Source organism: Passer domesticus, chromosome 32 (assembly GCF_036417665.1).
Source record: "Passer domesticus isolate bPasDom1 chromosome 32, bPasDom1.hap1, whole genome shotgun sequence".
In the NCBI taxonomy this organism is placed as follows: Eukaryota; Metazoa; Chordata; class Aves; order Passeriformes; family Passeridae; genus Passer; species Passer domesticus.
Genome location: NC_087505.1, coordinates 2079715 through 2093916, shown reverse-complemented (window position 1 = coordinate 2093916; position 14202 = coordinate 2079715). Strand labels below are relative to the sequence as shown.

Below are 14202 nucleotides of genomic sequence, written 5' to 3'. Positions count from 1 at the left end.
CCAAGCTCGGCAGCACCTCAGAAATTCTCCATCCCTGCAGAGAGCCGTGGCTGCAGCGGCGGGGATGCCCTGTCTCCCTGCTCCCTGCTCTCAGCACTCTTTGCGCCTGAAGAGCAAACAGTAAGTGTGTGCAACTCCTTATTCTGCCTCCCAAAAAGGCACCCCAGCAACATCCCACTCCATGCTGTGGTGTCCCTCCTCCTCCCCCAGTGACCCCTTTCCTCTCTCGTGGCCACCAAGGCTTGTGGGGTCCTCCATGGAAAGGCCTTTTTCCTTCCTGAAACTTAATAGCAAGCAGGCTACAAGACATCCCTAATTTTTCATAAATGATATAAAATAATGCTGCTTATTTGAAGTGTTCGCTGGCCGGACCATGCTGGCTTGGCTGGCTAAGCACCTCTGTCTCTTGCAGGCAGGCTGCTGCCCCTGCCCATGGATTCGGAAGAGGCTGCTGACCTGGGAGTGCAGCCCACTGCCCCCACACACCCCATTGTCCCCTCTGCCCCCACTGTCCCCACAGCCCCTTCTGCCCCTACACACCTCACTGCCCCCTGTGCCCCCTCTGCCCCCACACACCCCACTGAGCCCTCTGCCCCTACATCCCCCACTGTCCCCTCTGCCCCCACACACCCCACTGACCTCTCTGCCTCTACATCCCCCACTGTCCCCACACACCCCACTGCTCCCTCTGCCCCCACTGTCCCCACACCCCGCACTGTCCCCTCTGCCCCCACTGTCCCCACACACCCCACTGCCCCCACACACCCCACAGCCCCCTCTGCCCCCACACACCTCACTGCCCCCTGTGTCCCCACAGCCCCCACACACCCCACTGCCCCCTGTGCTCCCTCACACCCTACTGCCCCCTCTGCCCCCACACACCCCACTACCCCTACCACCACCCCCACACACCCCACTGCCCCCTCTGCCTCCACAGACCCCTGTGCTCCCTCTGCCCCCACCATCACCCCTGCAGCCCCCACCAGCTGCAAGAAGAGCCGGCAGAAGAAGAAGGCTGAGGCCAGGGCAGCTGCTCAGGAGGGAGGGGATGAGGCGGCAGGGCGGGTGGGTGCCATCGAGGGCCTCACACGAGCCGGACGCCGGGCGCTGGCCCTGGGCGCCGGGCGGGAGGCAGTGGGGTGCTTCAGGAAGGCCCTGCTCCTCTCCAGGGACACGGTGAGCCCCCAGCTCCACAGGGCTTGTGCCTTCAACCTGGGGGCTGCCTACGTGGAGACTGGGAAGCCCAAAAAGGCCTTTGAGTTCCTCCTCCAGTCCCAGCCCTCAGAGGCGGAGAGCGGGGAGCACTCGGGGAGCCTTTATTTCAGCGTCGGGGCGGCTCACGAAGGGCTCCAGGATTTTCCAAAGGCTCTGGAGTGTTTTGAGAAAGCCTCCAGCCACGGCAGCGCTGCTGAGGCTGGCAGCCGAGCGGGGACCTGCGTGCAGATGGGCTGCTGCTACCTGGGCATGCGGCAGCCGGCACGGGCCGCGCGGTGTTTCCTGGAGGCGGCACAGGCCTACATGGCGGCCGAGAGCCCCGGGGCCGCGGCCGTGGCCCTGAGCAGGGCCAGCGGCTCCATGCTGCAGAGCCGGCGGTTCCGGGCCGCAGAGATCGCCGGGGTGCTCGCCCGGTGCCGCTCGCTCTGCGAGGCCATCCCCGACCTGGCCCTGCGAGGTAACGCCGCGCCGCGCCCTCCGCTCTCAGGGCCCCGCGCAGCAGCTCCCACTGCTTTTCCTCTCTGCCCGCAGGGAAACTCTACAACGACATCGGCCTCGGCTACTCGCAGCTCCGCATCTTCTCCCTGGCTGCCGAGAGCTTCGAGCAGGCCCTGGGGCTGCGCGGCGGGGAGCTGGGCCGGCAGCAGGAGGCCGCGCTGCTGCAGAACCTGGGCGCTGCCCTCAACGCCCTGCGCAGCTTCGGCCCCGCGCTGGGCTGGCACCGGCGTGCGGCCGCGCTGCACGGTACTCACACCGCTGTCTCTGCCTCTTGGCTGGGCCAGGCGCGCCAGCTCGGCATGCAGCCCTGTGTTCCCGATTCCAGGCGCTCTGGGGAACCGCAGGGCTCAGGGGCAGAGCTTTGGGAACCTGGCGTACGCCTGCAGCCAGCTGGGGAAGCACGGGGCTGCCGCGGAGAGCTACCTGCACGCCCTGCAAGCCTTCAGGGACTCGGGTGAGGGGAGGCACGGGCACCCCTGCAGCATCCCGCGGATTCAGGCTGGGTAATGCTGCCTGCCGGGGAGCTCAGCTGAGCAGTGCAGCGGCCAACGCAGCCCTTTGCCTCCCAGGGGACTTGCAGGGGCAGTGGCAAGCGTGCGAGGGGCTGGGTGCAGCGTGCTTCCACCTGGGAGACCCCCAGAAAGCCATCGGGCACTATCAGGAGGCCCTGATTCTGCTTTCCCGCTGTCAGGTAAGGCATGATGGGCATCCCCAGGGCTGGAGCCTCCCGTGCATCATGAGGCACTGGCCTCAGCCCTGGGGCACACCCACTCAGCCCATCACATGTATGGGTTCTCTCCACCACAGGACAGCCCCAGAGCTGCCCACAAACGGGTTGTGCACAAGCTCACAGATGCCATCCAGCACCGACTCCACCTCGGCCACCCGTTCTACCAGGGGGGCTGGGCACCCAGCCCAGCCCTGGTGAGCATCACCCAGGGCATGGCACACTCTGGAGGGCTGGGAACTGGGACCCCAGCAGGGGCTGTGGCAAGAGGTGCCTGAGTTTGTTAATCCCATCAGGAGCCCAGCCAGCTGCAGTTTTGCTCCACACTGCCCCGTGCCAGTGGGACACGGCTCTGGGGGAGCGAGGTGTGAGTAGGAAAGCTGCCATCCTCTCTCTCCTTCCTCTGGGATGAGTTTCCAGATGAAAAACAGGAGACAAGCCTTCCTTCACCCCATGTCCTTCAGGGGGAAAGCCCAGGCTGAGGACGAGCTGTACTGGCCTACACCAGGAGCACATCCCAGGTATTCAGGTGAGAGGCTGCAAACTAAACATGGGGTTGAGCCATCCACACAATTCCTGCTGGAGCTGAGTCTTTGACACAGTCTGTGTTCTTGCCTGTTTGTCCTTCCTTCCTGGAGGCACAAGAGTGGCCCTGACTGGTGGTCTCACGCGGGAGCCTTGCAACCCAAGTGGCCTCCTGGGCACCTCTGGGGAGGATGACGATGGTCCCAGCTCAGCTCCAGGGTACCACAGTGAGCCCCAGGCTAACAGGTGGGTGGGAAAGGGAGAGACACCTCAGTGCAGCCCCTGGCACCCAAATACCTCTGCAGCACAAGGGACCTCTCCTGTTTAACAGTGAAAATCCAGAGATTTTTAAAGATACATAATTCTGGGAGTGCGTTTGGGGTCATTCCAGCTGGATCCTAGGGAGGGTTCAGTCCCAGTGTGACAGGGGAGCTGTCCAGAACCCCCACACAAGGTTCACTTGTCTCTCAGCATGAGGACCACCAGCCCCCTGCCCCCAGCCAAGCTGCCCCATGCTGGCCTCCAGCTCCGTAAGTACCACAGACAACCAGAACATCACTTCTCCAGTGAGCCCAGGCCTGAGGGTCTCACACTGCATCCCACAGGGCACCAAAACCACCAAACCCTCCATGTGAGGCCTCCAGAGAGGTAGGTGATGGCTTGGGGGAGTGGGCAAGGGAGGTTTGGGCTCTGGAGTGTCCTCTGAGGGGAGGGTGCACGAGTGGAGACCCCAGCAGGGCTGTTTCTTGGAATGGACACAGCTCCAAGCCAAAAGTCACAGGGGCTGGGGATTTTGGTGCCTCATAGCCAACACCAAAACCGTGCCCTGTGGATGGGGTAGCAGATCTAGGGGTGATTTCCAGGACCCTGGTATGAACCTCCTGCCCACTCCTGCCTTCCAGTGCTTAGAGGGGCTCCAACAGAGCTGGACAGGGACTTTGGACGAGGGCCTGAAGGGACAGGACAAGGGGGAATGGCTTCCCACTGCCAGAGGGCAGGGTTAGAGGGGATATTGAGAAGGAATTCTTCCTTGTCAGGGTGGGAAGGCCCTGGCACAGAGAAGCTGTGGCTGCCCCATCCCTGGCAGTGCCCAAGGTCAGTTTGGACAGGGCTTGGAGCAACCTGGGACAGTGGAAGGTGTCCCTGCCCATGGCAGGGGGTGGGATGAGATGATGAGATGGCCTTTAAGATCCCTTCCCACCCAAACCAGCCTGTGACTCCGTGATTTGATCATTTGATTACTATTTGATTATTTTGCATCCTGCCGGACACCCTCACTCCCCATGATGCCTCCGTGACCTTGCAGCCCTGACGATGACCCCACTGCCACTGCTGCGGGCTGCTGGTCCCGCCGGGGACCCCGAACGGCCACCAGGGCTCTGTCCCTCGTCTGCAGCCTCGTGTGACCAGGAGGGCACCGGGGAAACGCCGCTCCTGGGGGGAGGAAGGGGAGGGGGCAGGCCTTTGAGCCAACACGGTTTTGACCCTACTCCTTTTCCACCATCCTTTGTATGTCGGGGTCCTGGGGAGGAATGAAGGGGCTGGCGGGACCTGCAGTGTTATAGGCAACAACCAGATAAGGCCAAATGAATAATTTGAGAAAGCCAGATTAAAATTCAAAGAAGATAGATTTTATTTCGCGAATCCAAATACAATCTTTGCCAGCCACAATCAAAGGGACAGCGCCGAGCCCAGGACTTGACACTGGGTGAACACAGATCTGACCCCCTTTTGCATCAGATCTACTGAGTTCACAAATTCTGCCTGGTAACCTGTGGTTATATACTGTTTTTCTTGCCTGGAGCGACGTTTCCTTTCTTTCTCTGTTCCCGAATATTCATGCAGTCCTCATCCCTTGTCCGGTGTTAGATGAATCTTACCCTCGAGTAGACTGAACCATGTCCAGGGAAGGATTTGAATGTCCAGTGTTGGAGGAATTCTGTCTCCTCCTCAGACAAAGCCACCTTGGGAAAAACAACACTGTTGTTACAATGCATGTAAAGAGTTACAGAACTGGGTATTGACGTGCTAGTCCAAGGCTGTCCTGATGGCTTGGGTGTCTTGGGTGTTCCGAAACTCACTCAGACTTTCTGCAGGAGCCAATCCCTTCACTTGCCAATTTGGACTTCTGTTCAGTGAACACCTCTGTGTGTTACAATCTAGTGAGGTAATCGATTTCCCAACCCCTGTGTAAGACATCTAAAACCTAGGTGCTTTCTGCAACATACATTCTAAAACCATGATTCTGTACCTATTTCTATAATTACGAACATACTTATCATATTTACATCAGCATTTAATTTAGTACATTTATCACAGCAGGGCCTGAGGGAGCGGCGGAGCCCCGGCGCGGCCCGCACCGCCCGCGGCCTGTGCGCGGCCTCTCCCGGCCTGGCCGGGCCGTGAAGGGCGCTCCGCCCCGGGGCGGCCCCACGCCTGCTCCGTGGAGCTCCGGGGCCGTACCGGGCTGTACCGGGCCGTAGCAGCTCCGTACCCGCTCCGGGGCCGTGCCGGGCCGTGCCCGCCGCATGCCGGGCCCGCGGGCGCTGCTGGGCCTGGGGCTGCTGGTGGCGGCGGCGCGGGCGGGCGGGCGGTGCCGGGACCGCGCCTGGGGCTGGGGCTGGGATCGCTGCCGGTGCCTTCCCCGCCGCGCCATGCACGTCCCCCGAGCGGGGGCCGGCCCCACGGGGCTCCGCTTCCTCGGGTAGGGCCGGCGGGACGGGGCACGGTGCGGAGGGGTCGGGCAGGGCAGCGGGATGGGTGCAGGTGTACACGGGGGGCTCAGCTCTGTGTGCTGATGCAAAGTCGAGGGGGTCACAGATCACAGCCCTCAGGCTGGGCCTGGCCGGGTTTTGGGGTACCCAGGGGTGCCGTCTCCCCCCCCCAGGCAGGAGGAGGCCCAGGCTATCGACCAGGAGCTCTTCACTGAGTACAAGTTCAGCGTGGATCAGCTGATGGAGCTGGCGGGGCTGAGCTGTGCCACTGCCATCGCCAAGGTGGGGGTCCTGGGGGGCACAAGGGGGTCCTGGCACTGTGGGCTGAGCTGTGCCATTGCCAAGGTGGGGGTCCTGGGGGGCAAAGGGGGTCCTGGCACTCTGGGCTGAGCTGTGCCATTGCCAAGGTGGGGGTCCTGGGGGGCAAAGGGGGTCCTGGCACTCTGGGCTGAGCTGTGCCATTGCCAAGGTGGGGGTCCTGGGGGGCAAAGGGGGTCCTGGCACTCTGGGCTGAGCTGTGCCACTGCCATTGCCAAGGTGGGGGTCCTGGGGGCCACAAGGGGGTCCTGGCACTCTGGGCTGAGCTGTGCCATTGCCAAGGTGGGGGTCCTGGGGGGCACAAGGGGGTCCTGGCACTCTGGGCTGAGCTGTGCCATTGCTGTTGCCAAGGTGGGGGTTCTGGGGGGCAGAAGGGGGTCCTGGCACTCTGGGCTGAGCTGTGCCATGGCCAAGGTGGGGGTCCTGGGGGGCAGAAGGGGGTCCTGGCACTGTGGGCTGAGCTGTGCCACTGCCATCGCCAAGGTGGGGGTCCTGGGGGGCAAAGGGGGTCCTGGCACTCTGGGCTGAGCTGTGCCATTGCTGTTGCCAAGGTGGGGGTCCTGCGGGGCAGAAGGGGGTCCTGGCACTCTGGGCTGAGCTGTGCCATTGCTGTTGCCAAGGTGGGGGTCCTGCGGGGCAGAAGGGGGTCCTGGCACTGTGGGCTGAGCTGTGCCACTGCCATTGCCAAAGTGGGGGTCCTGATATTGTGGGCTGAGCTGTGCCACTGCCAGGGTGGATGCCCAGGAGGTGGGTGGAGGTAATGGGGGAGAGTTCCAGCACTACAGGCTGAGTGCTACCCCCACCATCGACAAGCTGGGGGCCTGGGGAGCAAGGTGGGGGGTGCTAGCATTGTGTACCAAGCTGTGCTACCACCAAGGTGGGCACCAGGAAGGAATAGTGATCCTGGGGGATCATCCCCGTCCCATGGGCATACCAGTCCCAAGTTGGGGGTCTTGCAAATCCCAGCCCCATGGTGTGGGCCCACTCCCCCATCATAACCCTGTGCCTCTTGCCCCCCATCAGGCCTACCCACCCAGCTCCTTCACCACGAGCCAGCCCGCTGTGCTGGTGGTCTGCGGGCCAGGGAACAACGGCGGCGACGGGCTGGTCTGCGCCCGGCACCTGAAGATGTTTGTGAGTCTTGCACAGGCAGCCACAGGGTCCCCGTGAGGGTGCTGGTCCCTGTGGCCTCCAGGGACCGGTCCCCGTGAGGGTGCTGGTCCCTGTGGCCTCCAGGGAGCCACTCTTCTAGCTGCTGCTGGTGCCAGAGTGGGATTAGCTCAGGCTCCTTCTGCTCTTGCAGGGCTACCAGCCAACCGTGTATTACCCCAAGCGCCCCAGCAAGCCCCTCTTTGAAGGTTTGACCACCCAGTGCAGTAAGATGGATATTCCCTTCCTCCCCGAGTTCCCAACCGAGGTGAGGAGCAGCCCCCAGCTTGGCAGCACCTTCCCCTGCAGCTGTGGCCAGCTCTGCCCTTCACCTGCCACCATCCCCGCCACAGGCTGCGTTCATCGACGAGCTCTACGGCCTGGTGGTGGATGCCATTTTTGGCTTCAGCTTCACGGGAGCAGTGCGGGAGCCCTTTGGCAGCATCCTCAGCACTCTGGAGCGCGTCACGGTGCCCATCGCCAGCATCGACATCCCCTCAGGTGAGTTGTGGCTGCACCTGCCGGGGGAAGGTGCCCGGCCAGCGTGGTGCCAGCTCCAGCGTGGCTCGTTGCAGGCTGGGATGTGGAGAAGGGGAAGGCAGACGGCCTCCAGCCCGACATGCTCATCTCCCTGACGGCGCCCAAGAAGGCAGCGATGCATTTCACCGGCCGCTACCACTTTCTTGGGGGCAGGTTTGTGCCCCCTGCTCTCCAGGAGAAATACGCTCTGAACCTGCCGGCGTACCCCGGCACAGACTGCGTCCTGCAGCTCACCTAGAGCTGGGGCCACAGGGGCTGGGGGGCCAGGCCTGGCTTCAGCACTGCACACCAGGGCCAAATTCTGCCCGAGCCTCTGCTAGGAGGGTGCTCAGCACCTCACTGGGCTTCGGTGTGAGCCTGCAGGATGGAAAGGCCCAGCAGGTGGGAGTGGTGAGGGGCTGCAAGGTGAGCTCTCTCTGGGGCTGCTGCCTAATCCAAGTGCTACAGGTGTAAAGGTGAGGGGGTTCTGCCACTCACGGCACCACTCACACTTTGGGATAATCTGATCACAATAAAGATTTATTCATGCCCTTGAAAAAATACTTCAGTACTCTGCAGGTTGTGTCCTTCTGTGACAGGCCCATGGCAAATGGGTCCCTGCCCCAGGGCCTGGGGGGAACCAGGGTCACTCCTGAAGGTTCAGGTGGTGAAGTAAAGCTTGATCCAGCTCCAGACCAACTTGTCCTAGCCCAGCATCCCCAGGCAGCTGGGCCACAGTGCTGGGCTCCATCTGGAAAGAGCTCAGAGCGCCCACCAGGACCAGGACCCTTACAGCCAGGTGGGACTGGCAGCTGCACAGCGTGGCAGCCATTTCCCTTGCTCATTCTGGCTCCTTCTTCCTCTTCTTCTTCTTCCTCTTCTTTATAGGGCTGTATCCCAAGTTTGTCTCATCTGTCTCTTGCAGAGGTACATCTGTTTCAGCTGGCTCTTCTCTGTCCTCCTCTTCCTGCTTCTTCTTCTTTTTCTTCTTTCTCCTCTTTGCAGCCTTCCCATCCTCTTCCACCACCTCCTCATCTGTGCTTTGCTCTGGCTTCTTCCTCCTCTTCATGACCTTCCCCTCCTCTCCTGATACCTCTTCTCCACATGGCTCTGTGATCACCTTCTTCTTCTTCTTCTTCCTCACAACCTCTTCCTCTCCTGTCAGCTCCTCTTCTCTGCTTGACCCCTGCTTCTTTTTCTTCTTCTTCTTTATAACCTTTTCTTCCAGCACCTCCTCCTGTTCTGTGTTTGGTTCCCGGCTCTGTGGCACCTCGGCTCCGTCCCCGGACTGTTTCCTTTTCTTCTTTTTGCCCTGGCTGCTGTCTGGGTGCTCCTGCTGCTGCCCCCGTTGCCGGTACGTGGCCAGGAAGGCTCGCTCCTGCTCCTCCAGGCGTGCCAGCTTGGCACTCATGGTCAGGCCGTGACGGGCACCCCTGCAATGACCAGACAACAAGGACTGGCACCTCCCCAGCAGGGAAGGTGGTGCCCAGCCCAGCCTGGAAGGAGGGGGCAGCCCGGCCAGCTGACCCCCAGGCACTCACTTGTGTGCCGTGCGGCCCCCGCACGCCTGCACCAGCTCCTCGTCCGTCAGCCTGGGGACAGACAAGAGGTGTCACCCCAGCATCTGCGGGGGGACACGGGACACCTTTCAGCCCTGCTCCCTCCCCGTCAAGGGATGGGCCCAGCCTCACCTCCTGACCGAAGAGAGGTCCAGCTTCTCCTCCTCCTCCTGGCTGCTCTCAGAGCCGGCGGGCAGTGCCACAGCCTCCTCCCCACAGGCTGTGAGCGTGGCTGACTGCAGCACAGAGAGACTGTGAGGAAGGGGAGCGAGGAAAACGGGGTTCTGGGGGCCACAGCAGCAACAAACTGGGGGCCAGGCAGCCCCCAGGTGCTGGGGCCAGTTACCTTCACAAAGCGGCCGTAGAGCAGGCTCCCACTGCTGCCAGCCTTGCGTGGCTTCTTATTGCTGATGCTGCCTGCCTGCTCACAAAGTGCCTTCACAGAGATGCCATCCTGGGAAGAGAAAAAAGGCAAAGGCTTGGAAATGATCTGTCCAAGCAGCACCTCTCCACCACCACAGCCCCAACAGAGCCTGGGGGGGATATGGTGGAGTCACCGAAGGAGCCCAAACAGCCTCCCCTGCCTTCAACCCCAGCCCTCCAACCTGCCCGGCCTCCACAGCGATGTTGGCGGCCGCCTCGTTGAAGACGTGGTCCCACCAGTGGAAGGTGAAGGGCTCCGCCGCGTCGTGTCCCACCTGCGGGGCACACAGGAGCTGCCGGAAGGGCTGCGGGGGGCAGCGGGCCCCGGCCCGGGGCGGGACCGGCACTCACCCCCGCCGTGTCGCACTTCACCTTCACCCGGATGGCCTCGGCGATGCCGTCCTGCCGCCTGCCCAGCCCCTGCCCTGCACACGAGGCAGCCGTCAGCCCTGCGGGACCCCCAGGCTGGGGAGAGACCCCAGAGCGGCTCCTGCAGGAAGGAGGGGGACGGGGAGGGGGACCGGGGGCTGCAGGGTCCCGGGGTTTGGGGGGGCACGGAGGGAGATGGGGCTTTGGGGGGGAGCCGGGAGCTGGATGGAGCTGGGGAAGATGGGGCTTGGGGGGGAGATGGGGCTTTGGGGGGGAGCCGGATGGAGCTGGGGAAGATGGGGCTTGGGGGGGAGATGGGGCTTTGGGGGGGAGCCGGATGGAGCTGGGGAAGATGGGGCTTTGGGGGGGAAACGGGGGGAGATGGGGCTTTGGGGGGGAAACGGGGGGAGATGGGGCTTTGGGGGGGAAACGGGGGGAGATGGGGCTTTGGGGGGGAACCGGGAGCCGGATGGAGCTGGGGAAGATGGGGCTTGGGGGGGCACGGGGGGAGATGGGGTTTTGGGGGGGGCAGGGGGGGAGATGGGGCTTTGGGGGGGAGCTGGGACCTGGATGGAGCTGGGGAAGATGGGGCTTGGGGGGGCACGGGGCTTTGGGGGGATCGGAGTCTGGGGGTGTTCAGGGGGGGTCAGGGTGGGGTGGGACAGGGACCCCCGCCCGGCCCCACCTCGGCGCCAGCCGTGCCGCCTCAGCTGGGTCTCGGCGAACAGCATCCCGCGGCCCGGCGGCTCCGCGGCGCTCATGGCCCGGGGGGTCCCGGTGTGTCCCGGTGGGTCCCGGTGGGTCCCGGCACCGCCGCACGAGGCCGGGGCGGGGTTACGGAAAGGGCTGTGCGCATGCGCGAGAGGCGGGGCCGAGAGTGCGCCGGGGGCGGGGCGGGGCACGGGGGCGGGGACAGGGACAGGGGGGACACACGGACATGGGGACAGGGATAGGGACAGGGGGACAGGTAAAGGGCCATGGGAATAGGGGGCACACGGACATGGGGACAGGGACAGGGGGACAGGGGATACACGGACATGGGGACGGGGTAGGGACAGGGGGACAGGTAAAGGGCCATGGGAATGGGGGACACACGGACATGGGGACAGGGATAGAGACACACGGACATGGGGACAGAGATAGGGACAGGGGGACAGGTAAAGGGCCATGGGAATGGGGGACATCCGGACATGGGGACAAGGATAGGGACAGGGGGACAGGGGGTACACGGACATGAGGACAGGGGTAGGGACAAGGGGACAGGTAAAGGGCCATGGGAACAGGGGACACACGGACATGGGGACAGGGATAGGCACGTGGAGACATGGGAACAGGGATAGGGACAGGGGTACACCCGGACATGGGGACAGGAGTAGGGACATGGGGACAGGGGGTACACGGACATGGGGACAGGATAGGGACATGGGGACAGGGATAGGGACATGGGGACAGGGGTACATGGACATGGGGACAGGGATAGGGACATGGGGACAGGGGTACACGGACATGGGGACAGGGATAGGGCTGTGGGAACAGGGGTAGGGACATGGAGATGGGGGACACAGGGACATGGGGACAGGGATAGAGATATGGGGATGGGGGGATACACAGACATGGGATCAGGGAAAGGGACATGGGGACAGGTGTGTGCATGCACGAGGGGACAGAGATGAGGGCATGGGGACAGGGGGACACACGGACATAGGGGCCACGGCGACATGAGACATGAGCATGGAGACGTGGGATACACGGGCATGGGGACACACATGGGTGTGCACACAGGAGCACACACAGAGCTGACCTGTACACAGACAGACAGACACACACACAGGGGTGACCTGTACACAGACAGACAGACAGACACACTTTTCCAAGCTGTCCTACTCCATAAGCTCCTAACCCCAGGATGTTTCCCTCCTGACCTTCTCTTGAGTCACTTTGAACTTGCCCCTCCATAGTCAGGGCTGTGGCCACAGGGAGCTGCCCATACCACGGAATTTGGTAACAAAAAAAATGGTTTGTTGAAAGGAATGTAGGTGTTGGTTTCCTGCCATCCTTCTCTCCTCCGCATTTTTGAGGTTTGATTTCAAATTTGGAAGTGTTACACTGGGACACTGGGGGAAAGGCTGCAGATCCCCTCCAGGGAAAGGGGGAGGAATGAAATATAAATATATCCTTGACAGCAGAAATCTCTCCCAATCAATCAGCCGGATTTGCCACTACCTGCTGCTGAAATCACTTCATTCATTATGTTTTAAAATAATTAATTCTATGTATCAGAGGAAAATGAGAGGAAACAGCCAGTGGGAACACCTTTGGGCAAACTCCTTGGGGAGGGAGAGATATGGGAGTGAGAAAGCGCAGAGGTTCCTTTGGAAGGGGGCCTTTGAACAGCACATTAGCAGGGATTAGGGAAAGCTCTGGAGGGGATTAAGATTTCACTCAAAGGCTCCTTCTCAGCAGCCTTCAAAGCTCCTTTTCCTCCGGAGCCTGGGAAGGCCAAATCTGCACCCCGTGGGTACCAGAGCAGAGCCAGCTGCATCCACCCTGCAGCCCCCTCCTGGTGATCCCAGTCCTCTCCCAGTGACCCCAGTCCTCTCCCAGTGACCCCAGTCCCCTCCCGGTGATCCCAGTCCCCTCCCAGTGATCCCAGTCCCCTCCCGGTGACCCCAGCCCCCTCCTGGTGATCCCAGTCCCCTCCTGGTGATCCCAGTCCTCTCCTGGTGATCCCAGTCCTCTCCCAGTGATCCCAGTCCCCTCCCGGTGATCCCAGTCCCCTCCTGGTGATCCCAGCCCCCTCCCAGTGATCCCAGTCCCCTCCTGGTGATCCCAGTCCTCTCCCAGTGATCCCAGTCCCCTCCCGGTGATCCCAGCCCCATCCCAGTGACCCCAGTCCCCTCCCAGTGATCCCAGCCCCCTCCCAGTGATCCCAGTCCCCTCCCGGTGATCCCAGCCCCATCCCAGTGACCCCAGTCCCCTCCCAGTGATCCCAGCCCCATCCCAGTGACCCCAGTCCCCTCCTGGTGATCCCAGTCCCCTCCCAGTGACCCCAGTCCCCTCCTGGTTATCCCAGCCCCATCCCAGTCCCCTCCCAGTGAACCCGGTCCCCTCCCGGTGATCCCAGCCCCCTCCCAGTGATCCCAGTCCACTCCCGGTGATCCCAGCCCCATCCCAGTGACCCCAGCCCCCTCCCAGTGACCCCAGCCTGGCTGTCCCACCCCCGAGGACTCAGCCCCGACCCTCCCACCTCTCCTTCCTGCAGCTCTGCCCTGGGAGCAGCACCGGGCAGCTCTGCCAGGCTGCTGGGGGAGGTGGCATTGGATGGGCACCAGAGGCTGCCCCGTGTCTCTGTTTCAGCACCTTGGCTGTAGGGCTGGCAGCAGGGGAGGAATGAGCCCGAAGTGGCACAAGAGGAGATGCTACAGTGTGGAGAGATAGGGGAAATTTGTTTTCCCACTTAAGGACTGGACAGCCTTTGAGGGCTCATTGTGGCATTTCAGGAGTTAGAGAACTTGTTAAAATGATGGACAAAGTATTTTTATATGGAGAGATAATGATGACACAAGGGGAAATGGTTTTAAACCAAAAGAGGGAAGACTTAAGCTGGATATTGGGAAGAAATTGCTCCCTGTGAGGGTGGGGAGGCCCTGGCACAGGGTGCCCAGAGCAGCTGTGGCTGCCCCATCCCTGGCAGTGCCCAAGGCCAGGTTGGACGGGGCTTGCAGCAACCTGGGACACTGGAAGGTGTCCCTGCCCATGGCAGGGGTGTGGGATGAGATGAGCTACGAGGTTTCTTCCCACCCAATCCTTTCTGGGCTTCTCAAACTCCTGTGGACTCTCCTCAGTGCTTCACATCCACTGCAGCAGGATTCCTCCAGCATGCAGGGACGCATTTCCAGCCAGCTCTGGAGTCACCAACCTGCTCCATCCCTCCAAGCCCCTGTTCCAGCACACACTCAGAGCCCCTGCACTGTGGTGACCGACACCAGCACCTCACACCTTGCTGGCACGCTGAGGGGGTGGAAGGATGATTTCTGCCTGGCCAGAAACACTGCTGGGGCTAATTTTGCTCCTTGGGGATTCAAACTCACCATAGGGCTGTATCCCTGTGCACCCTCCCTTCCCTGCTTGCACAGCCATCCATCCATCCATCCATCCATCCATCCATCCATCCATCCATCCATCC

At 62.1% G+C, this 14202-nt stretch overlaps 3 protein-coding genes across 3 annotated transcripts; 2 read left to right on the top strand and 1 right to left on the bottom strand.

Annotated features, from left to right (window-relative positions):
• Positions 1-885: 885 nt before the first annotated feature.
• TTC24 (tetratricopeptide repeat domain 24) lies at positions 886-5286 on the top strand (the record flags this gene model as incomplete). Its single annotated transcript, XM_064401364.1, has 10 exons — positions 886-1672; positions 1747-1959; positions 2039-2167; positions 2283-2404; positions 2521-2637; positions 2737-2807; positions 2905-2969; positions 3079-3211; positions 3437-3613; positions 4272-5286. Coding segments are annotated over 10 exons (1914 nt in total), but the record flags the coding sequence as incomplete, so codon positions are not given.
• A 123-nt stretch (positions 5287-5409) lies between these two features.
• NAXE (NAD(P)HX epimerase) lies at positions 5410-8228 on the top strand. Its single transcript, XM_064401618.1, has 6 exons — positions 5410-5669; positions 5853-5961; positions 7021-7131; positions 7301-7414; positions 7500-7647; positions 7722-8228. Exons 1-6 carry the CDS (start codon positions 5494-5496, stop codon positions 7922-7924), a joined length of 861 nt encoding a protein of 286 aa, XP_064257688.1. The 5' UTR covers positions 5410-5493; the 3' UTR covers positions 7925-8228.
• On the bottom strand, positions 8228-10841 carry LOC135288263 (G patch domain-containing protein 4). Its single transcript, XM_064401617.1, has 7 exons — positions 10702-10841; positions 9999-10072; positions 9830-9922; positions 9571-9678; positions 9357-9460; positions 9207-9257; positions 8228-9098 (listed from the first exon to the last, which is right to left on the bottom strand). The coding sequence occupies exons 1-7, from the start codon at positions 10775-10777 to the stop codon at positions 8507-8509; spliced, it is 1098 nt and encodes a 365-aa protein (XP_064257687.1). The 5' UTR covers positions 10778-10841; the 3' UTR covers positions 8228-8506.
• Positions 10842-14202: the final 3361 nt, after the last annotated feature.